This window comes from Xyrauchen texanus, chromosome 20 (assembly GCF_025860055.1).
Source record: "Xyrauchen texanus isolate HMW12.3.18 chromosome 20, RBS_HiC_50CHRs, whole genome shotgun sequence".
In the NCBI taxonomy this organism is placed as follows: domain Eukaryota; kingdom Metazoa; phylum Chordata; class Actinopteri; order Cypriniformes; family Catostomidae; genus Xyrauchen; species Xyrauchen texanus.
Genome location: NC_068295.1, coordinates 6,575,162 through 6,601,507, shown reverse-complemented (window position 1 = coordinate 6,601,507; position 26,346 = coordinate 6,575,162). Strand labels below are relative to the sequence as shown.

Sequence of the window (26,346 nt, the reverse complement as noted above, 5' to 3'; positions counted from 1 at the left end):
CACATTTTCTTTTAGACCATGTGGATGGCTGGGTGCGTGTGCGTTGTTTACCTGCGGAAGAGATGGCAGCAGGATGCACCATGGGAAGAAGGCAGGACGGCAGAGGCAGTGTGATGCTCTGGGCAATGTTCTGCTGGGAAACCTTGGGTCCTGGCATTCATGTGGATGTTAGTTTGGCATATACCACCTTCCTAAAGATTGTTGCAGAACACATACACCCCTTCATGCAATGGTATTCCCAGATGGCATTGGCCCCTTTCAGCAGGATAATGCAAACTGCCACAGGAATGGTTTGAGGAACATGACAAAGAGTTCATGGTGTTGACTTGGCTCCAAATTCCCCAGATCTCAATCAGATTGAGCATCTATGGGATGTGCAGGACCAACAATTCCGATCTATGGAGGTCCCACCTCGCAACTTACAGGACTTAAAGGATCTGCTGCTAACATCTTGGTGCCAGAGACCACAGGACACCTTTGTAGGTCTTGTGGAGTCCATGCCTCAACGGGCCAGAGCTGTTTTGGTGGCACAAAGGGGACCTATGCGATATTAGGCAGGTGGTTTTAATGTTGTTGCTGATCGGTGAATATACGTATATGGAAAATATGTAGTCATATAAGTAGCATATTCTGCCACCGGACATTCTTTCTTTGTTTACAGACATAAAGTAAACACACACAAATGACGGAAGCTTGAAATTACCTGCCAAATCTCAAACCTGACAGCTCTGAATGTAAAATCATTGAACACAGATTTATTTTTAATTGCTCAATAATGGTATTCCATTCATTTCTAATACATTTTTTAAAGAGAAATCCTCCATAGTGAACCTTTAAAATATCAAACTTTGATTGTACGTGTCGTTTTTTAAATGCTCAAGCTGGCTTGATGTTTATGAACCCAGAGACTTGACCCCATCTGGTTGAAGGATAATTATCATTGTCAACTGTCTTATGTGATGACAAAAAGACTTAACCATGTTTGCTTTACTAGGGCAACCTTCTCTCACATCATATAATCCATGTATTTTACCAGTGGTCCATTGTGCTCTCTTACTAATTGAAAGACACCATAATTAAAAACAACAAGTGCAATTAAGGGCATCAGATAAATCAATCAAAGAATCAATGGCGGGTCAGTTCTTTTCCTTTCTCATTCTTTCTCTGTAACCGTTTTCTGTTATTGGTTAAACTGCACATGCAGTCTTAATGTGTTTCTATGGTTGAGTTTGATTTAGGTCTTCCACTTCTAAAACGACCAATAACATTTAACAGACCTACTTAGTGCTTCAGCTTGAGGTTGCTCTTAAAGTCAATGGCTGTGTTCATTTAGCAGACTTCTGCACTATTATACACTCTTCTCTCCTCCCAAACAGGTTGTCCCACCCCAAACTCTCACCATTGGTTGAGCTAATGTTGTTCTGTCCAGCCCAGTCAGGCTACTCAGTCAAACAGATTGCAGTTTTGTTTGTTGCCACTAGTGGTGCAAAAATTACACACTTCACTTTTAATACCAGGTGTAAACAGGTCATTTGAGTTACACCGTGAAACTTTAACTATGGGTTTCATACACCAACGATTACTGGACTTTCAGTGCTACCTTAAAATCAACAAGTCAACAAGCTGAAACAGGATGAAATTATCAGTCAAATGAGAACACATTATATAACACGCCTATGTTAAAAACACAAAAATAGTGTAATTATTTTTGGTCTGAGTTTAAGACACATTCATCTGCTCTTAGAATCAACATTCCCAGTCTTGTAAATGGATGGGTTTAAGTGAGATAGTTATGAATAGAGGAGTTTGGGGATATGGGATATGCTCCATGTGTTTTGACTTCCCGGAACAGACGGGTGGAGACAATAGAGTTGCTCTTTTTGCCTCACTGACTGTGAAAGGTTCATGTGACACTCTGACATTTAATTAACGTGGCCCTTTTGTGTCTGTGTGTGAATCGAGTGTATTTGTGCTGTTACGTAAACTTGTTTTGATTTCTCATTCATTTAGTCTGAAACCAACAATGATGTGAAAAAAGTCTAATGCTGTTTTGACTAGAAGCAAGACACTACGGAAACGCAAAAAAATATGTACAATACTTTTGCACGGGTAAACTAGAAAAGGAAAGTTTGTCAAGACAATTGTTGTTTGCTTTACAAAGCAATGTCTGAAGGTTATGTCAAAGTTGTGTAGATTGAATACTTTTGAGATATAGGATGGATGGATGGATGGATGGATGGATGGATATTTTCGTAGAATTTTGTAAACATATCTGTCCACACAGATCCATAGTCTACACTGCAGAAATGGTATGAGTAGAATGGTAGTATGCTATTATAGTATGCAATTTGCTCCCAATGGCAGGCTAGCGCCTTGCATGGCAGCTCTGCTGTCATTAGTGTAAGAGTGTGTGTGTGTGTGTGTGTGTGTGTGTGAATGGGTGAATGGGACACAGAGTAAAGCACTTTGGTAACCGCTAAGGTTAAAAAAGGTGCTATATAAGTGCAGACCATTTACCATTTACCATATTCTCAACATAGCCAGTGTTTGACTGAACCTCATGTTTACTGAACCTGTGTCAACTACTCCAGATCACACCTGAACTAAGGTCAATAGGTTCAACATTCACATTGTCTGGTTTAAGAGTAGGGAAGAGAGACGGAGTGAGAAACAGAAGAACTCTACAGCAGTGCATGTCAATTTCTTTAGATGCTGCTTTGTATAAAAGCATATCTGCTTAGTGACTAAATGTAAATATCCTTATATTTAGGAAAAACAACACATATGGGTTGTTAATGCAAAATATGTCCATGGACGTTTTTCAACATCAAGAAGTTAAAACTGATCTGAATATACTTTTATATTAATAAATAATGTACATAGCAATGGTTCATTTCATTTTACTGAAGTGATCCGAGACACATTGAGAAAAACAAAACCCAGGACAGAAATCACAGATTTGAACAAGAGAAAACAAGACACAAAAACATCAACAGGATGACTACACATGAACACACAGTTAAAGGAGATAATTATGTCTGTTGAGCCGGTTGGCTCGGGACAATAACCTCGTCTTTATGTCTTTTTATCATCTGTTTGCTGAAGAGATCCTGCTAATCCAGGTTAACATCTTACTGATAAGACACAACTCATTCATTCCTTTCAGTCATCGAGACACACACACACACACACACACACACACACACACAGTGAGCATTTATATTACTTTGTCATTAGCATACTGAGACACACAGGGTTGGGGATTAACAGAATACATGTAACTGGATTACGTATTTAAAATACAAAATATAAGTAAATTACTCTGTATTCCACTACAGTTACAAATTAAATCATTGGTAATTAGAATACAGTTACATTCCAAAAGTAATTTGATTACTGAAGAGATTACTTTGGATTTTATTGTCATTTGTTTCATTTAATATTTAGTCTTTCAGATGGAAAACATTTAAACATATAAATGATGCGATCCAAAGTGCATTTGAACAGCGGTGAAACACTTTCTTATGATGTGTTACATTCATACGAGCAGACAGAGAAGTAAGTTTGAAGTAATTTGGAGCAGAAGAAATAGAAATAAACCTTGTATTAATTGTCAGCTTTACGTTAAGCTAAAATGCTATTTCTAGCCATTTTACATGCACATGTTACCAGAAACGGTCATATTTTTTTATCAAGAAAATTCACGTTAGATCATAATTTCTTTTTTCTAGTAAGACCTTTAATATTAGGGCAAAAATCTTATTCTTGATCATAATAATTTTTGTATTGTTTTCCTGTAAAAATATCTAAAAAACCTTAAAACAAGATCAATTTGATTGATCTTGTTTTAGAAACAACACTGCATAAGATATTTAGGTTTTTCAGAGAATGTATTTTTAACATGTGTATTTTGTCTTACTGTACTGACAGTTTTTATAGTCAAAACAAGTGAAAAAATCTACCAGTGCTGAAGAAGTAATTCAAAGTATTTAGAATATACATTTTATAGCATGTATTCTGTAATCTGTAGTGGAATACATTTAAAAAGTAACCCTCCCAACCCTGGAGACACATTGACAGCTCAAGCATTTAGTTCATTTGATTATGCTCAATACATATTAACAGAGAGTAAAATGCATCATGTTACGTCATATCAGACCCAGATTTTGTTCTTTTTTAGATGTGCCTTTAAGAAAATAAAAGGTTGCGAAATCCTGAAAGAGATTCCAGATATCCTTCATTCTCCACCTTCATAAATTTCAAAAACAAATCAAAAGGAACTTCAACAAAGATTTTGGGGCACAAACTCTGTTCTCTGTTTAAATCCTCCTCTTTATGGATCTCCAAAGAGCAAATAAATCATCAGATTATATAAAGATATTGTGCAACCTTCATCTTGTGCCATTACATCATTTAGGCCTACTTGAAAGAAAACTCTGTCAGCAACCTGGGAAAATGTGACACCAGATTTGATAGTTCACCCCAAAATAATTTACTCACCATAATGCTGTTCACAACCTGTATGCTATTCTTCCTGTAGAATAAAAAAGGTGATGTTTTGATTAGTGTGCGTACTGCTATTCCACAAAATAATCAGGAAGTAGTGCTTACAAGCTTAAAAAAATGACAAAAAAACACACCATATTAGTAGTCTGTTAAACTGTAAACTATATTTAAATTCTTCTGGAGCCATAAGATAGATTTCTGTGAGAAACGGATGGAAATTTAAGTCGTTATTCACTGAAAACCTTACCCATTGCCATAACACTCATATCTCATCCACGTTTGCACACATTCAAATCTTGTGTCCTTTTTATAGCTTGACAGGCTTTAGTCACTGTCTGCTTTCAGTGTATGGAAAAGACCATTGTGAACATTCTGCAGAACATCTCCTTTTGTGTTTCATGCAAGAAAACAAATCATACAGGGTTGTAGAGACATGAGGGTGAGTAAATGATTAAAGAATTTCCATTTTTGTGTGAACTTTAGCTGCTGTCCAGTGTATGTAACCTATACTGCAGGGGTGAGAGAAGACTAACACTCCTGGAATGGGTAAAACACTCACTGGATCTATTCAAAAGAGGAATAAGAGAGAGAAAAAGAAGTATGTTTGCTTAGGGTAATTACATACCCTGCTGGTTCTGAGCTAGACTAAGGGTGTTATCCAAACTGCATGCCACTCGAAGTGTCGTTCTAAATAAAAGTAAGGTGAGTAGGGTTAGTGAGTAGGTCACAGGGATGGTCACTTGTGATTGGAATTCGTCCTAAATCAGCATGTGTTTAAGTAAAGACAGGGCTGTTAATAACCAAACTGTAAAGACACACAGGAGTCACAGAATTGATCACTGTCTGGCAATAAACACACACACACACACACACACACACACACACCGTGCACTCTTATGACGTGTGTAGTGTATGCGCAGAGTCATTGTACACTGACAGTAGAAGAAAGAGGATCAGATGACAAATAGGATTAGTTTGTCTTTGTGTTTATGATCTGAAAAGTTGCAAAACATCCCCAATCAGCCAAAACCTTTTTATAATTTGCATACTAATGTCTTATGTCATGAATAATGTAATGTGCTGATAATGTGATATTGCATCCTATATTCCAAGAGAAAGATCCTCAAAGGAATAATTCACTAAAAATGAAAATGTTGATATAATTTACTCACCCTCTTGTCATTCCAAAGCCAGCACGATTTATATGACGATCATTTTTTAAGAACCTTCATGCAGCTTTTTCCATACAACACTAGTTTATAGTGACCATGACTGTCGAGCTTCCAAATGGACCAAAGTATAGATAAAGCACTGTTAAAATGCAGTAAAAGATTCCATACAATGTGTGCACTCTTCAGAAGCCACATGATAGCTTTGTGTGACGAAAAGATGGTTGAAATTAAGGGTTTTATTAACTGAAATTCTTCTCCATTCTGTATAGCATTTTAAAAACTGGACCATAATGCTTGTTTACAACATATGCAAGAACCAAAAGCATTTTTGCCTCAATGACATCCATAACTTTTAAAAATCTGAACGCAACTGCAAACTACATTTTAGACTATGATTATCAGTGAATAACAACCAAAACTTACATTTGTCCCTCAGATAGGATTTGTGTTAATGAAATTAATCAAATAAAGTGAAAGAAAAGTGGTCACAGTACTTTTTAAAAATGAAAATACATTAAATATATATATATATTTATTGGTTAGTGGTCATTTATGGGTGAAATATTTTTTTGGGTTTTATTAATTTACTTGAGTGTCTATCTTGAAGGCATTTTTATAAGTTGTGGTTTACCATCTCATTTACACATTATTGAAGTGTTTTTATTTAACATGGAGGTCAAATGATAGGGACCAAGAGGTCAGTGGCAGCCATATTGATTTAATGCAAACAGATGATCTTGGCAGACCCTGAAAAACAAAGCTTTATATTAGTATGGACAACATGCGTCACGTCGACATACTGCCCTCTAGTGGAGAACTGCAGTATCTGCTTATCAGATATCTTCTCTCTTACGTGGATTGGTCTTGTTATGCAAAATTTTTTGAACTTTTCAAAAATAAATAAATAAATGTGCTTGTGTTGTAATTCAAAAAAGTGTCTCTATAAATAGGTACATCACCAGACTTAGAAATAACAAGTTATACAAGAAAGCAAATACAAGTTGTCAAATTGTGCATTTGTATATTTATTTTAGCCTTTTGTAAATTGTTAAAACAAGATTTAATGTTTTGTATTAAGATAAACCAACTCACACCACACAACATCACATAATTCATAAAATAATTTGCTAATACATACTGATTTTTGTTTTGTCGTTTTATCACAAAAATGTGATTTCCTGAATGATGACCTGGAGTGCTCAGCTTTTGTTAAAGGGATATTACAAAAGAACTGGATGTATTTATTGAATGTAATAAGGCAGTACATTGACAATATTAGATACTTTCTGAAAAAATAAAAATATTTACGAGCTTTATAAGGAATTAATGTTGAATTATATGAACTTTTGTGAAGAAGACTCAGCAGAGACACTTCCTTCACCATCTGAGGAAGTTCAACCTGCCACAGGAGCTGCTGACACAGTTATACACGGCCATCAATGAGTCTGTCCTGTGTACATCTATAACTGTCTGGTTTGTTTCAGCCAATAAATCAGACAGATGGAAACTTCAACGGACAGACAGGACCGCTGAGAGGATTATTGGTGCCCCTCTGCCCACCCTCCAAGACCTGTACATCTCCAGAGTGAGGAAACATGTAGGTAAATTCACTCTGGACCCCACACACCATGCCCACTCGCTCTTTGAACTGTTGCCCTCTGGCCTGCGCTACAGAGCACTGAGCGCCAGGACATCCAGGCACAAGAACAGTCATACCCTCAGGCCTTTTACCACATGAACAATTAAACTGCCTGAGGACTCCCCCATAGTGCAATAATGTAAATATATATCTCATGTATGTAAATTCACATATTGAATTCATTAACTGTACATACCCCTACCTTGAACATACATTACCACTTGCACATGTACATATGCCATTCTGTTATATGTCCTATTATTTGTATGTCTATTTATACTCTTAACTTTTTTTATATTCTGCATCTCACATTAATGTTCTGTGTGAACTTGTTTCTCCTATCACCAAAAAAAATCCATGTGTACGCCAGAACACTTGGCAATAAAGCTCATTCTGATTCTGAAAATTTTTGTAGGCTACCATTTTTTTTTTATACTGTATAATATTACCTCCCTATGGCAATTTTCTTTGTCAGTGAGAAGAAACAGCTTTCTCTAGAAACTCGTCAGTCAATCATTGTTCTGAGGAATGACGGCTATACAATGCTTGAAATTGCAGATTGAAGATTTCATACAAAGCTGTACACTACAGTCTTCAAATCAAAGGACAACTGGCTCTATCAAGGAAAGAAAGAGATGTGGAAGGTCAGATGTGCAACTAAACAAGAGGATAAGTACATCAGAGTCTCTAGTTTGAGAAATAGATGCCTCACATGTCCTCAGCTGACAGCTTCATTGAATTCTACCCGCTCAACGCCAGTTTCATGTACAACAGTAAAGAGGAGACTCATTGGTGCAGGTCTTATGGGAAGAATTGCAAAGAAAAAGCCACTTTTGAAACAGAAAAACACACACATTGGACAACAGATAACTGGAAAAGTGTGTTATGGATCTCAACACCATTGAATGCCAAGAGTCTGCAAATCTTTTAATGAGAACACCTTTCCATACGAGCAAAATCTGTACATTATTCCAAACGTTTGGCCGGCAGTGTATATATATATATATATATATATTTAGAATGACCTATTTTATATTTATTTTTTGAATTAGTGGCAAATTCAAGACATAGTAGTGAAGTTGAGGAAAAAGAAAAAGAAAACTTTTGCATAAAAACTTTACATCGATTACTAAAACAAATATTCCTAATACATTTTTGTTAGATTTTTTTTATTGGACAAAGAAAAAAAAAAACAATTAGTAAACATGGAAAATTCAGGATACGTTTTTTTTTTTTACGTTTTCATTTTAAAAGCTAGTGGCTGGTACACTAGGACATGGCAAAAATGGCATCATCTGCACAAATCAAAGTAATAAAATGAATTTTCACCTTATGTTTACTAAAATGTATTTTATCCCCTCAAAAAACGAGTTTATTATTTTATCCAATATAGGAAGACATATGATGGGCACATGAAAATGTAGGCTTCTCCATAGTTGGAAAGACATATACATTTCCTTGTAATTCAATATTTTCATTCTTTCTTTTATAGGTTCCACTGAATGAGAAAGAGAGAAAGTAGACTTTCCATTTGGTCCTGCTCAGAATTCATGTACAAGTGTATTGTGCATGATGAACTCAACAATACAATAACACGACATCTGATTCGATTAGTCAGGGTTAATTAAAACAATTTATAGAGCATCTTTGTATTTTAATGCCTTTGGTTGAGCTGAGAGGTGACATTGAAACATTTCTCATTACTCAGAAATACAGCTGGCAGTGTGTGTCAATTTTTCAGGAATGTCAAATGCAGTTTATTGTTTACCTTTGTATTCTATTATTTAAATATACAGTATACTAGGAAATGAACATCATTATTGATTTTACAAATAAAATAATACCAGAAAGTGTATTTTCTGCGCCACTAGTGGCATTAAATTGCAAAGTGGGCTGGACAGAACGACGACTGCATCAGATGGCAATATCTCTTCGACTGAATAACAGAAGTATGGATGTTTGAAAGTTCAAAAACTGTCATTATTTATTTTTGGTGCAGCTAGTGGCGCAGAAATCTTTAATTAACAGATGTTTAAGAGTCTGATACAGCAGTAAATACATGGATGGATATGTGCCGATATGGATTAAGTCTCTTTGAAAGCATTCAAAACTGTTTAACATGAACACACACACACACACACACACACACACACACACACACACACACACACACACACACACACACGAGAGAGAGAGAGACACACATAGTATGAGCACAGTGAATAAAATAGATTGTAACTGCAAATTTACAAAGAATTAGATTATCAGACAACCTTCTTACCTGCATGAGCAAGATTGACTAAGTTATGCAAGAAGAACATGGAACAAAAAGAGAAAGACTATTTTCTGCGAGAGGAAAAAACAAACTAAGTGAGAGAGCCATGAACAAAGAGAGTGATGAGAATTCTGGAGTATATCAGCAATGTTTGGATTGAACTGATATCATATGATGACATTGCAGCATAGAGCTTTCTTGCATCTTCATTTTTGCATTTAGCTTTGACCTCCGAGCGTACAACAAAGAAATGAACAGCAGTGAAAAGCGTTATGATACATAATGTGAGCGAGTGTAAATGTTTTCAATATATCCTGGTTAGAAGAGCTTGGCTTTTTTCTTCAATTCATTGCGTTTCCAGAGAGGTAACCTGTCGAATTCCTGAATTTCCATCCCAAAGATTTCAAAGAACATCTCTGGAGCTAGGTGGCGCTAGAAAAGCAGGTGGAATAGTCAAAAAAGCTATCAAAATACCTAAAAAATGTACAGTATATGATTGGTCTGGTGTCACGTGGCACATATTCTGAGTAATTACCTCTAGTCGGGTCCGGTCCACATCTCGGGGCAGTTTAGAGCGACTTCGGCTGGTAACCAAGAGCATTTCATATGGATAAACCTTTAAAGAATGCATAGAATTCAAAGGTAAATACACTACAAACAGACAAAACCTTTATAAGCTAGTTTGATGTCTGAAATATAAGGCTTTTCTGTTTCAAAACCTAGTAAGCTCCCTATTATAAAATGATGGCAGATCATTTTATGCTATTTTAACAATAGAAATGGGATTTCACTCCCAGTTTAATGCCTAATTTATACTGTATGTTGATAGAGAGGAAAATACTTGCTTTTGGTTCCAACATATTAGGCATAGACACTCCTCTGTCCATTCTGGTGGATGAACGATGGCCATCATGCAGGGGCTAAAAACAACATGGACAAAGAGCTGCTTTTCAATAAGAGGTTAACTGTATCTTTCATACTTTTAATTCTCAAAATGTAATGAACAGCAAAGCTAATACCTCTCATATTGTAGATATGGCATTTAGAGAAATATGATCTATTATATCTATAGAGGACTATTATATACTAGTAATTATAAGGATGCATTTTAATCTAGTTAGTCACAAATATAAAATCTCTCTAAAAAAGAGTTTAATTCAGCATTCACACATGCATGGAATTTATTTTAGTGCTCAGCTTTGTTTAAAAGTTCAGATTAAAATTAATTTACGTACCTGAAACTCTTTAAAGAAAGAAAACAAAAACAGAAAACAGTTTTTATATTTAAACATTAGAGACATGCCTTATTAATATCATCCATATGCATCTACCCTACTTTGAAAACACATAGGCATATATGTGATCCTTATCTGCTATCAATACTTATTACACGGCAGATTGGAACACTCGATTCTGATTGGTCAATGGCGCCATCTAGTGGTCTGTTATTGCGCTGTAACAGCTGCAGCTCCACGTATCAGACCGCTCATCCGGGTCCTTGCGAGCCATTTCTCTTTCTTCTCTGATCACTGTGTAATCTCTTCAAGTAAAGTTACAAAATATTTTCAGCTGAAATCAATGTTTCATGTCCATTTTTTTGTTTATTTGGCAAGTAGTCTTGTAATAGGCTGGATAATGAGGCAGGAGGCCAAAATAAAAACCAACAGAAAACTCTGATGCAAACCGGTGGTTGATATCAGCTGTTCAGCGATTTTCTTTCTTCTCAAATTACATAATTTCAGCACATTTCAAAATGTATGTCCATGTGTTTATTTATTTAGTTAGTAGCCGTGTAATAAGTGGGATCATGTACAGGCAGCCAGTTGCTATTGCAAAAAAATGTACTACCTTTAGGGTCGTGTCACGTCGGGGTCCTGATCACCCTGTCAGGGTACATTGTGCGATAACAACCGGCTGACTGTACATAATCCCTTACATACTCATGCTTTAAGTTGCATAAATTAATAGATAGACAGACAGACAAACAAACTAACCTTTCATCCCACCGCAAACATCTCCATAACTGTTATACTGGGAGAAATCAGTCGACTGAGGCTAGAGTAAAATAAACATTGAAATTCTGTATTATATTATATTATATTATTCTGACACTAATGCTGCCAGTGCTTACAAAACTGTCCTAAATAGTGCTTAAAAACGTCCCATAGACCCCACAAGAGCATGGGCCTTACCCGATGCAATCCATGTCGCCCGTATCCAGGAAGTGAGCCTGTTTTAGAAGGTGAACTTTGATCTGTAATTTATAGAGCATAGCACACGTTCACTACAAAAGGAAACAGGCAAAGAGACAGCTTTTCCTGAATAAGGAAGAACAGCAAGATATAGAACATCACAGGGGTTTTCAATCTACTATACGGAGATCTAGTTTACCTGCATTACTGCAGCGTTGAGCCGACAGGCTCCGTGCGTGACGCTCTCGGATCTTCTCTTTCTCTATCTCCTCTTTAAGGATCATCTTGCCCAAACCAGACTGGATCTGGAATCAACATTTTCAACAGGAACACAGTTTCAGTTTTATACTTAAGTATACAAGGCTGTAAGATTCACTGTAATGATTACTTTGCAAAATAAATGCCTCTCGAAGCAAGATTGGGAACAATTCCTAATTTAAGAATTGGCTCACTTTTACAGAAATTCGGGCCACACCTAACAGGACACTGACTTGGAATTTGACAGGACATGGAATTTACTGAATTCAAAGAATGTTACACAACAGAGGAATTTCATTAGTCAAATAGACTTAAGGTAAGTTTAGGTTTAAGTTAAAATACACATTGTTTTAAAAGTATAAACACAAGACATAAACATTGTACTGTACGTGTTAACATGATTTAAGTGTGGGAAAAAAATAGCTTAATAACGTTATTAGAGTAAAGTTAAATCCAATATAACAACTTAATACACCGCACTTATATCATGTATGATGTTTATGCCTTGTGGCTTTATTTATGAAATATCAATGCTAATGGATTGGCCCCATTCACTTCCACTGTAAGTGCCTCAACATAACCACAATTTTTAAATAAGCAAGGGACGAGTTGAAAATATTTTCTGTGGTAATCAACATTATGCCACAAACACTGTCGATTGAGCTTAACTTGTATTGAAATTCAGGAACTGATTTTAAAAGGCATTTCCAATTCAATTCTGAATGGTGCACAACCCTGATAGCACCTCCTGACCTTGATGAGATGTTCCTCCTGAAGTTGTCTTCTTTTCTGTTGCTCCTCTTCATCCTCCTCTCTTGATCTTCTCCTGCCATCTGTCCCTGAGCAGCACAATAACAAAAACACATTAGTAAAACATGTTTAAACACACAAACACCTCAAGTCAGGGATGAAGGGGGAACAAGTGCAAAAGCCAGACTAAAGCCAGTCTATGTGATATGCTGCATTCACTGGAGTCTAAACTCTGTGTTGCTTTTCATATTGATGAAACATACTTCATGTAACGTTTTTCTACCTTAAGGTAAGGTAACCTTTATAGAACATATCCACTGTGTGAAATGATCATGTATTTGGGTATTACAGAAAACTGAGACAAACAGATACACAGCAGTTACACATGAACAAAAAGATGACACAAATATTTGAAGTCAATCTCAGTACTCATCTTAAAAACATATTTAAATTGTATACTATTAATACATCAATAGAATTTCCTACACAATTCTGTCTCTCTGGGCAGTGTTAGGGGTAGTATTATTTTATTTTCTCCATGAAACACAAAAGGAGATCTTTGGAACAATTTATTTGCTTCTGTTTTCAATACATTGGATGGTTATTTATACTGCCAAGCTCCAATAAAAAGGACAAAAAAGCACATTAAAAGTATCATGAACGTAGTCAAAATGAGTTGTGTGCAGACTTCTGAAACCATATGACAGATCTGAGTGAGAAACAGACCAAAATTTAAGTTGTTTACTAATTATCTTCTCAGTCAAGCTCTTAAATCAAATTTTTTTCACGTAACAGTTGGTCACGTGACAAGCAAGAACCAATGCTGTCAATGATGTCAAACCATGTGCAATGCATCTAAAATAGCCACCAATTAATTGAACACATGCCCTAGGCTGACTGATTAAAACGAGCCAAACAGGAAGTTTCTACAATGTTCTGGTGCAGAGATATGTGTTTTGTAACTTGGTTGCTAGGGTAACCCCATGTCAAGTCAAGTGGTTTTTATGTGGTTGATAGGCAGTTACCAGAGTAATATTTAATGAGGCTCCTTGCTATCCTGAGTGAAATAAGTCAACCTGGATGTCTCTATGATGTTCTGGTGCAGAGATATGTGTTTTGTTACTTGGTTGCTAGGGTAAGCCCATGTGGTTGCTAGACAATTACCAAGGTGATACTTAACATAGCTCCTTTCTATCCTGAGTGAAATAAGTCAACCTGGAGGTCTCTATGACATTCTGATCCTGAGATCAGAATATTAGAGATTTTGAATGGATGTCAATGGTGTTTGGTTGCTAGGGTGCTCTAAATGGTTGCTAGGGTGTGGCTAAATGAGGGCAAATGAGATTTCAGAGATATGGCAGGTGTGAATAATTAATTCATTTCAGTCTGTTACTTGGAACTTGACAGTATAAATATCTATCAATTTACGTAGCATGGAAAACAGCAGCTCGGACATTCTGCCTAACATCTCCTTTTGCATTTTGCAGAAGAAAGTAAATAATATGGGGCTGGAGCAACTGGGTGAAATATTGCTTTAAGGCCGAAGCAATGCAACAGATGTATCATGGGTGACCACAGTACCTATGGCAGCATGGGCGATTGGGAAGGTCCAGCACTCTGTCTCTATCTTTGCTGGGTAGTCTGGACCAGGGGCATATGCTGAGGGGAATTTGGCCGATTTGATGATGTCATCAGCAGACTTGCTCTGGGCTGCAAAGGCAGCTGAATCTAGATCAATAAATCAGGGGGAGCTGGACCATCAGAACAGTGTGGCTACTTTAGACCAACATCTAACCAACAGACAATTATGCCTACTGCAAGCCATATGTGGCTAGAGCTGTGAATCAAGAACTGGTATATGTGCAGATCCAGGTCAATAATTTTTTTTTTATAAAATAATGGTTCTTGAATGTCTGCATTCTTCAGCTAACGTGAATGGAACAAAATACTAAAATTCTATGTGTGTGTTTTCTATGCCACTGAATCTACAGCGACATGACAAAATAAATAATGTTTTAGCCTAGATTTGAGTTTGCAATCTGAATTGAGTGTGACTCAAAAGTGAGTTAAATCTGGACTGAGATGGTACTGCGAAATAACGAAAAATATAAATATAAAAAATATATTTTAATTGCATTGTCCACACTAGTTGCATGCGACATAAACATACAGCGGAACCAGTGTAGTACGATACGCGAATGCCTCTTAAGGGACAGTTCTTTTTTTATTAATCTGTAAAAAGACTAAAAAAAATAGTCACAGAGAACATTAAATTCATAATGGAATAGTAAAGAAAAAGCAGAGTATAACTAGAACCAGAATAGTTCACTTTTCCTACGATTCCCATCCCTATTTGTGGCAAATGGTCAAGAGTTTAAGGCCTCTCGTGATCCACGTTCACATCTCACTACTACAAATTTGAAATTCAAAATCTGTTGACATTTTGTTTCTGCTAAGTAGAGACTATTGGTTGTTTGATTGATTGAGATTGTTATCATTCAGGCAGTGAGATTTGAATCTACCTACAAATGCTATAATGACTTTAAAGGGGTCATATCATGAGGAAGACCATTTATTGAAACTAAGCTAAAACAAAAACTTGTGCATTACTTTCTGGCATTAGACAGATGAATACAAAAATGAGCTTGCTAACAAATGCAACAGTTCTGTATCTCAACACACAAACAAAAAGAAGGCTTTTACAGAAGTCTTAAAGGCACAGAGACAAAAAAAAAAAAAAAAAACCCACTTGTTTAGTTCTAAGGGTCAGAGGGAGGGTGGGAAATGTCATGTAAAACTCAATTATGACTGGTTTTTAGTGCAAAAAACTTTGCTAACCTTAGGGAAAGATTAAATAATAAATGTGTGATTTGGCCCCTTTAAATGTACATAATTTTATGATTATGCATAATACTTAAAATTTGTCAGTGCTTGTGGAACAGTACTAGGGAATCATTATATAATACTAAATCAACAAGCTTTCAATGTAATCTATATATATAACATTAAGGAAAAGTAATTCCAAGTATAGCAGAAACTATGCAATTTTGCTAACTTGAATATTTTATATTATTGATAACTATGGACAAAAGCTCATTTGGTACACATAGACGATTTAATGATGTTTGATTGGTTGATAAATGTCTATAGTGTAATGAGCTCAGTTGAGAAGACTTCAAATGGTACTTACATGTTTACATTGAGGTGGTGTTAAATGGCACACAAGCAGATATTAATGAGGTGGATGGACTCACATTTTCCATATAAAAACAAACAAACAAAACATATAATTATGGCTAAATGACATACAAACATAAATAGTCATGGGGTAAAATTCAAAATTCTTCATTTAAAAGTTCATGTCAAAGTAACACTGTTGACCTGGCTGTTTACCATTGTTAAGATGTACCTCTTATTCATCATACAATAACAACAGTTTAAAGGTGAAGTGTGTAATTTCTGTGCCACTCATATTCATGTTCACCAAAAGGAATAGCAAAATGTTGCCAATCTCTGGCTGGTCGGCATGCTCAGACAGAGTAATGTTTTGATAGCACTACAGAGTTTTTGAGAATCAACTTGTGTCTTATTTGTAGTTGACTCTGCATATTAGGCTGAGAGAGGAGTAAGTATGACAACTTCGGAAATAGAATAGAAATGCCCTGCTGTTGCGAGCCAGCCTTTATCTTCACAGGCCACATTAAAAAGAACATGCAGCATTTGCAATCTTTAATAAAAAAAAAATTATTCTTCCATTTTTGATAAATGTTTCTTGTGCGTTCTTTATGTCATTGTAAATATCATGCATATGCTGAATATTGACGTACAACACAGAACAGATAGTTCTAGACACAAGTGGTGTAAAGACTCATGCAAATGCAATCTTCACAATGCAACTATTTAGAACATAATAACAATCAACAGGCATGTGTCAAAATCTACTTTACATTCAAATCTTTAATGTAAAACTTAATATGTTGACTTGAAGGATTCTGAATGACTGTACCATGCTGTTTGTAGATCGGTGGTTTTCTGTAGATGTTCAGCCCTTGATCTAAAAGAAAACAAAAGACAAATTTGTAGTTGTACTGAAAGAGAAGGTCCTACATTTTAAAATACATATTTTTTTATATTTAACCCATAAACAGTGTGAAACTGGTGTTATGACACAATCTTAAGGAAACATATTCACTTAGATATTAAATTTTATATCGGCAACAAAATTATCATGAATAAATTTGATACATCTCCCAAGCCACAGTTAAAAGGATTTAGGGAAGATTTAAGATATGATTTAAGCTATTCTAAAACTACATTTGGACACTGGGGGAGAAGAGAGGTCTCAGATCAGCAATACTGTAATATAAGTATGAGAGAAAAAGACACATTTATATGATATAGTTAAATATTGATTTCAGCCACAGACTGATGGCCTGTATCAAACTTTTGATCTCATCTGACTGTGAGAATAGCTCACCAGGTCTGTGGAAGTGCTGAGGCGAGCGTGAAAGTGTGGGTGTGTAATTTTGGCGGCTGTAAATGGGTGAGCCAATGGACCCTTGACTCGTAGACCTCTGGAGGATTCGTTCCCTCATGTCATAATAGCCCTGAAGAAACACAGGAAACAACTGGAGTTTCAAAAAATAGTACCATGCAATATCACATCACACTGAATTGTTACACGTCAAGTAGTACATACTTAATAGAATTATTATTATTTTTAAATAGAATCGTGCCTATACAATAGTAACCTGTGCATGTATGGTCTGGAAATAGCATTTTAGCTTAGCATAAAGCTAAATGTCAATATGACAATTTACGTAAGGTTAACCATTTCTTTTGGGTTTGATAACTGCTAAGCTATTTCCTTAATTCCCTGCTATCGAGTACTTTTTGACACATACCCATTGCAATAAACGTTCTTAACTCCCGAGTCCTGACGAGAACCTCTCATGGTTATCCGAGTATTAGCCTACAAACAGTTACCGTGCACATCCCTACTCTAAATCTGACTTACCTCAGCAGTCGGTGTGGGTGATCTGGTCTGAAACAACAGCAAAAAAGTAGAATTCACATTGACACTGGGACACTACTGAAAGGATGTTTTTGATACTCAAATCTTATGAAATCTGCCAAGAACAATGTCATATTTCACCTCAAAATAAAAAGAAAAAATTATTAAATTATGTTTTGCTTGAAAAAATTGACCAGAAAAGATTTTTTTACACTGTGACAATGAAAAAAAAGAAAAAAAGATACATTATTTAAATTGTTAAATAATAGGCCTGTATCATGATTTATTGTGCTGCCTGCTTATGCCAATTGAAATAAAAACATGAATGTATTGCAGAAATCTTTTACAATAATAGAATAAACTATTACTGCATACCGCCAATGATATAAGAATGTACATCCTATCAATGAACAGGTGAAAGGTCATGTGACTAACTTACTCTGTCATCTGGCATGGTGGAACAGTCTCTCCTGGAGCTCTGCAGCTGTCAACACAACAATACTGTGTTAATAAAGTCCAGTTCGATGTCCACGGAATAATTGGTTTGGACTAATTTGAGTAAATAAATACCACTTTTGTATAAGTAGAGCCAGAGGTAGTCTGTTCTCAGAACCACAGTGCATTCAATGGCTCTGTTTCAAAACTTGGTGAGCTGCCTACTTAGGCACAATTTCAACACAGAGGCCGTTCCAAAGGTAGGCAGCGTAATTCAAACAAGTGGGGGAAAATCCATTCAAGATGGCAGATGACGAAATCCAAAAAATTATGATTTTAATTTGGAATAATTGGACAAATTCTAGTTGTGATAGAATATCACATTACTCACTTTAAATATAATTGTAATTTAATAATAACAATAATAAAGTTATATTATACAATAATACAATTTCAGTCGTTATTTCTCAACTTTGAAACCCTCATGCTTTTATTTTGGTGAAACATTCCAGGAATAACTTTGAGCTAAGACGTTCATGCTCGCTATGAGTGTGTCATCAACAGAGCAGCGCTCATTCACTGAAGTGCTTTGCGCATGCAGATGATACATTAACTTATTAAACACATCCTTTGCAATTCACAAAACTATTGTATGGCTTAAATATACTTTGAATATAATGCACGAGTCATATGGACTAATTTAATGGTGCCTTTATGCTTCATTAATGTCATATTAGAGCTTGACATGGCTATGACTGTCACAGTTTGTCTCCACCGTATTCAAAGACTCTTATTTTGAAGTTTTCCCCAGCACTACGTTTCCCAGAATCCACTGCCCCAATCACTTCATTGTTATCCCCACCTGTATGCCATTCCCTCATTAGTGTCCATATGTATGTATTAGTAACCCTCTAGTTTTGTTCATGTTTGGTCAGTTCTTGAATTGTAATGTTTGAATGGTGTTTGTTTCCACTCCAGCAAATGTACTTCTCCAGTGTTTATTATTAAAGTTTGAAAGATTCCACTCCTGCATCTCCTCTCTTCCACTCCTTGGGCACCAAATGTTACAATGACACACTAACATACATTATCGGGCAACTACAAAACACTCTTCATTAATGCGCTAATAACCAAGAGTGTGATCCATTCATTTCTAGAGATGTGGAATTTAATGTGCAACATAAACAATGCTTTTTCTCCATGTGAGTGTTTTTTTTACCGGATTTTAAAGTAACAGTTTCTGTTCAAATTTCCGGCTGTCAAAATTTCAGTGCATCCCTAAATACAACACTGTAAAGAACAGATAAAAATAGTTACATCAAATTAAATATTGACTATTCAACATAATATTTGTGTGTGCTGTGTACTTTGTTTATTGGAGTAGCACATTGTTAGCTTAGCAACATGCTAACAGCAGACTCTTGAAATCGATTGTGAGTCGAGGCTCCTGTGCACTTCATGTGAGGAACACATTTTGTATGACACACATATGATTTTCTGCTTTCCAAATGAGTCACTTTTAAGGTTCCATGGTGGTTAGGATTTTGCCTTTGATGCAACAAATTGCTACTCTAAGTAGACAATGTACTTGGGTTTTAGAACAGAGCTTATATTTGACTCATTGTTACCTCTCCCACACTCTCTCTCTCATCTGCCTCATCCAGTGAGGTGGTGTAAAGTGGCTCGTAGTTGATTAAATCTGGACGCTCAATGTCATAAATGGCTTTGACCTTGGGAATGGCTGCTAAATCCCTGTAATCAAGGATTTCATTGTCTACTTTTGCCTAGTGAAAAACAAATATACACACAAACACAGACAAGGAGTTACATAGCTATCTACCTGACAGCAGTGCAAATCTAAAATCCTCCAAATGCATTCTTCCAGGCCAATGAGCATTTAAATATGAGTAAACTAATCATTTTTACATTTGATGGAAATTGAAAGATAACTTTTGATGGACTGTAACAGTATGCTTGGTTTGTTTTATAACATGAGACCATTTATAATCTCTCAAAATACAGCTGTGGGTAGTTTACAGAGCATGTAGAGGTTTAAAACAGAAAATAAAACAAATGTTACTTACAGTATATATACAACACTGCTGTCAGAATTCACATAAGCGGACAGGAAATCTATGTATCAGAACTATCTATCAGGACATCTATCATTCATACAACATTCTTAAAACAAATACTGGTCTACCGTGTGTCAAGTGTGTCATTTCTGCACCACTAGTATTATCAAATGGAATTATAAAAAAAATGTGACTGTTTTCAATTAGATTTCCCCACTACACCCCAAGTCCCCATGGTGAACTTACATATATGGTGTGACCCGGTGAGCTAGGTATGCTTGAACCAGGTCTGGAACATATACTCTCGGACGATGAGCGTGTCGGCTGTGGAACAAGCAGAGGTTTAGAACCAACAAAATACTGTATATTCACCTGCAAGCATGAACTACAGGAACATTTAAACAAATACCATTCATTTGCAACAGTCGGATGGACACTGTATTGTTGTGACTATACAGCAAGAGTGATTATTGTTTGGTTTGCCTTTACAAATACATTTTTTTAGTTGTGTTACTTTCTTTTTGCTTCATTGCATTTAATTGGAGTCTAATATAGTTGTTTTCTGAATTGGAATATTATGTAAAAATACATTGATACATATTTTGACTGCTTGCTCAATCTCTTGAACAAGAATCTCAAACGAGATACATTACGTTATATGAAGATAGTCATGGTGTACTAGCACAGAGGGTAGCCAATCATGGCCCAGAAATTGTTTAAGCTAGTGACTTAGCAATAGAGTGACATCATAAAAGTGCAAGGAATCCACGACAAATCTGAAATCAATGCAATGTTAATACATAATAAACACATAAATATAAATCCCATTTGCACCTGAATCTACCAATGTTCTTAAACAAACACATAACTTGTAGAGCTGTAAACAATGACATATATTATGAAGGAGACACAAGACTGATGACAAAATTCTTGAACCAAACCTAAAAACAAATGTTTACTCATGGAATCATTCATTTGCCTCTTACAAAATGAATGACGCTCATCAATGGGGATTTCATGTTTCAAAAAACAGGAAATGCTTGAGGATTGAAATGTACATGTGTTTGAAATTACATAGCACACAAGGCTTGATTTGAGGCCTATGTGGTAAAAGCACACTCATAATAAAAAGCATAGCCGGAATAGCAGAAAACTAACGAATTAACTTACAAATCAACTAACGAACTGAGTCACTAACAGAAATGATAAGAATAATATGCCAAACTGTAAATGTCCACTGAAAATCGCAAAAATGGGCAGGTGACCAGTGTTGGGGAGTAACTTCAAGCTGCAATGCTAATTACTTGATAATAGTCTAGTATTTTCGTAAGAGTTTAGCTATTCTTGCAGAAAGCTACTTTTTTGTCTCATTTGTAAAGAGTAATTAATAAACAAAAAATAAAAATATAATAATATATTAACTAGAACCTGTGCACCATCTTAGGCCTTTTTGATGCATGCACACAGCGCTAGATGGCACTAGGAATTGTAATCAAGCTTGAAATCATGATCACCAAGGAGACTGCAGATTTATAGCAAAAACGGAGTTATATTTTGGTCTATTCTCACCCAAAACCGATTGGATCGTTTCAGAAGGCACTGGAGTCATATGGATTACTTTTATGCTGTCTTTGTGTGCTTTTTGGAGTTTCAAAGTTTTGGTCACCATTCACTTGCATTGTATGGACCTACAGAGCTGAGATTTTCTTCTAAAAATCTTCGTTTGTGTTCTGCAGGAGAAAGAAAGTCTTACACATCTGGGATGGCATGAGGGTGAGTAAATGATAAGAGAGTATTTATTTCAGGGTGAACTATTCCTTTAAGTAGCTTCAAAGTAATAACTCGATAGCTTGTACTGTACTGTAGCGAAGTACTTTTTCAAAAGAGTAGCTAACTATAGTTTAACTAATTCTCGGTAACGTGTTACTTTGTCAAGCTAATTTTCAAAGTAGCTTTCCCAACCACTTTCTATGAGATGAAATAAACCAGATGTTGATGTTTATGGCTAAAACGGGGTCTGAGCACTGCAGTATCCGGTCAGTGAGGGAGTGCTGCAGACCGCCACCTTCAGAGGGCAGCACATGGTCATGTGATGCCATGGTGCAGCTAACAGCGAGTACAGTACCTGCCTTTCTGATTTGCTGAGGAGTGCTAGAGATGCAGGCAATAGCTGTGGAGGAAGACACAGGGGTTTGGTTGGACATCAAGCAAGATTCTGAATCACCTATTCTATAGCAGGCGTTCCCGGACAATTTACAACTTTCTTTGAGTGACAGGTCTACTAAAAACCAGTGTGAAGGACTGCATTGTTCACAATGAGATAATATCGGTTTACTTTCACGAAAGAGTCAGAATCCAGCACAGACCAACATAGTGACAGCAACAACACAGGACAAACATAACAACACTGGACATGTAATGATTTGGATAAGAAGATCTTACCCTCTGTCTCTCCTCGCCTTTAGGTGAATGTTTACAGCTTGGATGCCAAACTGTTGATCCTGCATAAGCAAATGAAACAGATGGTAAAAATGAATAAATAAATAAGAAATTCAAGCTAAGGTAAAATGCTACTTTTGGGGTGAAGTTAGGAAATTGGGACACTTCACAAATTGCAAGTGTCATTCTGTGTTGACAATATAATAATATAATATATAAATAATATAATATAAATAGCTTTCAAGTCCCAGGAGGTATTTAAATGTCACAGGTCCCCCTCCGTGCCAAAATGTGGCACTGCAAGTGAAACTGGACAGCAAAAACTTAATTGTAAACAAAGGAACATCTGCTCTTTTAATTTATTTCACATTACATTAGTTGGAATATAATTTGGAACATTATTATGCAACAAGAAAATATTTTGTTTGGCCAGCAAGTCCAAAGCCTTTTTCCAAAAATTATATTATTCAATTATTTTGCAAATATTTTTCTTAACGAGCCCATCAAGATATGTTACTTTTAATGGCTCATACACATGTATTCCTCCCCTTTAGCCTATGTAGAAGAAAGGTATCTATGCATTTTTGTTTGTTTGTTTGTTTGTTTGTTTGTTTGTTTTTAATGCCATGCCAGCATCTATGGCTATTTTCTGGGCAAAATCCCATTTAAAATATAATAATAGGTAAAACAACTAAAAGCCTATATCAAATGTTTAAAATCAGTTTTTGATATAAATGCTAAAACTGCAGACTTTTATTTTGTAGCAAACTTTACATTTCAAAAGCAGTTGTTGCAAAAGTTTAACATTATTTAACATTTCAAAAAAGTTACAAATTACATTTAAAAATGATTGAATGTTAAAGAGAATGACACTGCTAAATAATCTGGCCCATTTGACTGAATTTCCACCTATTTAAAACAGATCATGCTACTTAGACCAGGTCTGTTAAACATTTCTTAAAAAGAAAAAAAAAAGGGTTGGGTTAAAATTGTCTGAATATGTAACTTTAGTAAAATTACACACATTTTAAGCACCCTCCTGGAAAATAAGTATACATTTTCTGTTTCATGTAAATAATATGTTGCTGTCAGTTAAAGTCTCAGACTCACCTTGCAGGAACATCTCCTCTCCTTCAGTAAACATCTGATTGCACTTGCTACAACGAGCACAGCTGGGATGGTAGTGCTTGTCTCCTGCCTGTAGAAAGAACACACACACACACACACACACACACACACACACACACACACACACACATACACACACATAGAAAGTCAGCTGATCAGATACAATTTTGCACGCCACAACTATTTAATATGTTATTTTAAAACCTGTTGGTTCAATGTTTTGCATGCATATCATGTATGACGACACATATTTTATGCAAATGATCATAATGACTGAGCTTATCAAATATAATACAGAAATGCTCTGTGTTCACAGTCTCTTCAGATAGAAGAAATCATCTGACAACTCCAGAGAGCTATTCTGCAATTACATCAGTCCCACAACTTTATTTTGTCCGCAAGCAGAAAAGTCTAAATGATGTCACTTCCTCACTCCAAAGGCTCTAACTAACTAGACTGAATGAGCATACCAGAGTATCATGTATCAGAGTCATATATATCATATACTACATTAAAAACTTAAATTAACAAACTTGACTAACCCTTCACTTCCACCCTTTGGAAATGTATACACATTTTATCATTAAAAAAGGAACCCAGCACACACTCAGATACGCTCTCTCGCATACATACGCACTGTACTCACTCTGCATATACAAATGTTCAGTCTTGCTGAAGCATAAGGCCTTCTGTAATATCCTGTGACCTTAATCTACACAATGTTCTTGGAGTCCACTGTACTTCAGAGCAGCTATACACAAATACATCCTATCATAACAAACAGGAAAGGCTTAAAGTGGCAACTCTCTCTCTCGTACAGCCAATCAGGTTCAATTAGTTGGATTAAACTTCCTGTTGCAATACTGCAGAGTCTGTTGCGAAACTCTTGTTATCTGTAAGCGATCAGATATTTGTAACATGTACATGTCTTTGGTTTGGGACATAGCATGATAATAATGTAGGGTTAGGTTTAGGTATGCTGGACAAGTAAATGATATCTATAACAGGGGTTCTCAATTGGTGGGTCAGCAGGCAAGACAATAATATAATTGTGCATAAATAGGATTGCAAAATTTTAGGGTTTATAAAAAGAAGGGGAAAATACTTCAATGGCTGTGCGTCCAATCACGTTACATTATTTTGGCAGAGGCCAACGTGGACAGGTTGTTTGACATGCACTATAAAAACATTGAACAAAATTACTACATTTGACCCAGATTACATTACATACAAGTTAACTTGCAACAAGGATAAACAACTGAATGTTTATTTACAATGTACAATATAAGCAATTTTGGTCCTGTGATTGGCCACCACTTGATGCAACTCACAATTTTCTTTCCTGTGTTGACACATTTCCTATTAAAATAGGAAGTTAGACATATCAAAGGGCTGATATTTTCTTTTTAAAACAGCGAATAGCCTATATTACAACTGGGCATCTGTTACAGTAGTGTGTCTCTGTGTTTGTTTCTATACCTCCAGTACTTTCCCTGTGATGAATTGCTGACACGCCTCACACTGCACACCAAACAGGACCTGATAATCTCTCTCACAGTAGGGGGTACCATCTCTGTGCACATAGACATACCAAGTGAATAAATAAGTGCTGCAGAGAAAGAAATGGATACTGGATAGTACTGAACAATGTATTACATTTAAATTCTTCAGTGATTTGTCTTGCCAAAATTCTGCCATTTTGACATTAACCAAATATCTATTTGATTGTGATGGCATAATAGTAAAGTTCAAGTCAATGCAACTTATGAACAATGTAGAAAAGTCAAAAAGCACAAGTACACGGTGGTACACGGCTCTGCCTACATAGGCAGCTGTCTTCTAAGAAAGCACCCTAACCGTCAAGGAAGCTATTAAGTAACTGGTTTGGAATGCATTCATGACACATATGCGTAAATACAACATCAAATACATCCTCGTGCAAATTCCATAGTAGACTTGACTAAGTTGATTTCAAAAGTGTGGCAATAGCATGTTTCTAAGCTAACAACAGAAAAACCTATTAGCATCAGAATTATGAATGTGTATATGTGTGTATGTCTTACTTGCTGATGTATTCTCCAGTCAGAACTTTGGCACAGGATTTACATTTAAAACAGCCCAAATGCCACTGACTCTCTAGAGCCAAAAGAGCCTGACCATTCTTAATATCTCTGCCACAGCCCGCACAACCTGATAAACACACACACACACACACACACACACACACACACACACACACACACACACACACACACACACACACACACACACACACACACAAGAGAAAATGCAAGTAAATCTAAAAAACGAACTCACTAAGTGGCACCCATGTTTCACCCATTTTAACATTTTTAGTAGACAGAAAACTCAATCTAGGACCTTTATATGACTTTAAATACAGTACATGCAAAGTAAAAAAAGCATCAACAGCAACAACAACAAAAAAAAAACCATAGTGTCCTA

The 26,346-nt window shown here is 36.0% G+C and overlaps 1 protein-coding gene and 1 long non-coding RNA gene across 2 annotated transcripts in view; one reads left to right on the top strand and one right to left on the bottom strand.

The window, feature by feature from the left end:
* Window positions 1-8,240: 8,240 nt before the first annotated feature.
* LOC127660964 (actin-binding LIM protein 1-like) overlaps window positions 8,241-26,346 on the bottom strand; it is a 45,892-nt gene continuing 27,786 nt past the window's right edge. The window contains exons 5-23 of the mRNA XM_052151470.1: window positions 25,947-26,073; window positions 25,363-25,456; window positions 23,866-23,953; window positions 22,759-22,817; window positions 20,563-20,640; window positions 19,870-20,025; window positions 18,246-18,290; window positions 17,810-17,836; window positions 17,270-17,399; window positions 16,799-16,846; window positions 14,374-14,502; window positions 12,796-12,881; window positions 11,984-12,089; window positions 11,785-11,846; window positions 11,587-11,647; window positions 10,828-10,835; window positions 10,438-10,512; window positions 10,128-10,208; window positions 8,241-10,024 (exon numbers count right to left, since the gene is read on the bottom strand). Coding sequence (XP_052007430.1) covers window positions 9,911-10,024; window positions 10,128-10,208; window positions 10,438-10,512; window positions 10,828-10,835; window positions 11,587-11,647; window positions 11,785-11,846; window positions 11,984-12,089; window positions 12,796-12,881; window positions 14,374-14,502; window positions 16,799-16,846; window positions 17,270-17,399; window positions 17,810-17,836; window positions 18,246-18,290; window positions 19,870-20,025; window positions 20,563-20,640; window positions 22,759-22,817; window positions 23,866-23,953; window positions 25,363-25,456; window positions 25,947-26,073 — 1,574 coding nt within the window. The 3' untranslated portion in view covers window positions 8,241-9,910. The remainder of the gene's footprint in view (window positions 10,025-10,127; window positions 10,209-10,437; window positions 10,513-10,827; window positions 10,836-11,586; window positions 11,648-11,784; window positions 11,847-11,983; window positions 12,090-12,795; window positions 12,882-14,373; window positions 14,503-16,798; window positions 16,847-17,269; window positions 17,400-17,809; window positions 17,837-18,245; window positions 18,291-19,869; window positions 20,026-20,562; window positions 20,641-22,758; window positions 22,818-23,865; window positions 23,954-25,362; window positions 25,457-25,946; window positions 26,074-26,346) is intronic.
* On the top strand, window positions 11,993-24,478 carry LOC127660965 (uncharacterized). Its single transcript, XR_007972706.1, has 4 exons — window positions 11,993-12,149; window positions 12,245-12,358; window positions 22,053-22,089; window positions 24,200-24,478. It is a non-coding gene; the product is annotated as an uncharacterized LOC127660965 (long non-coding RNA).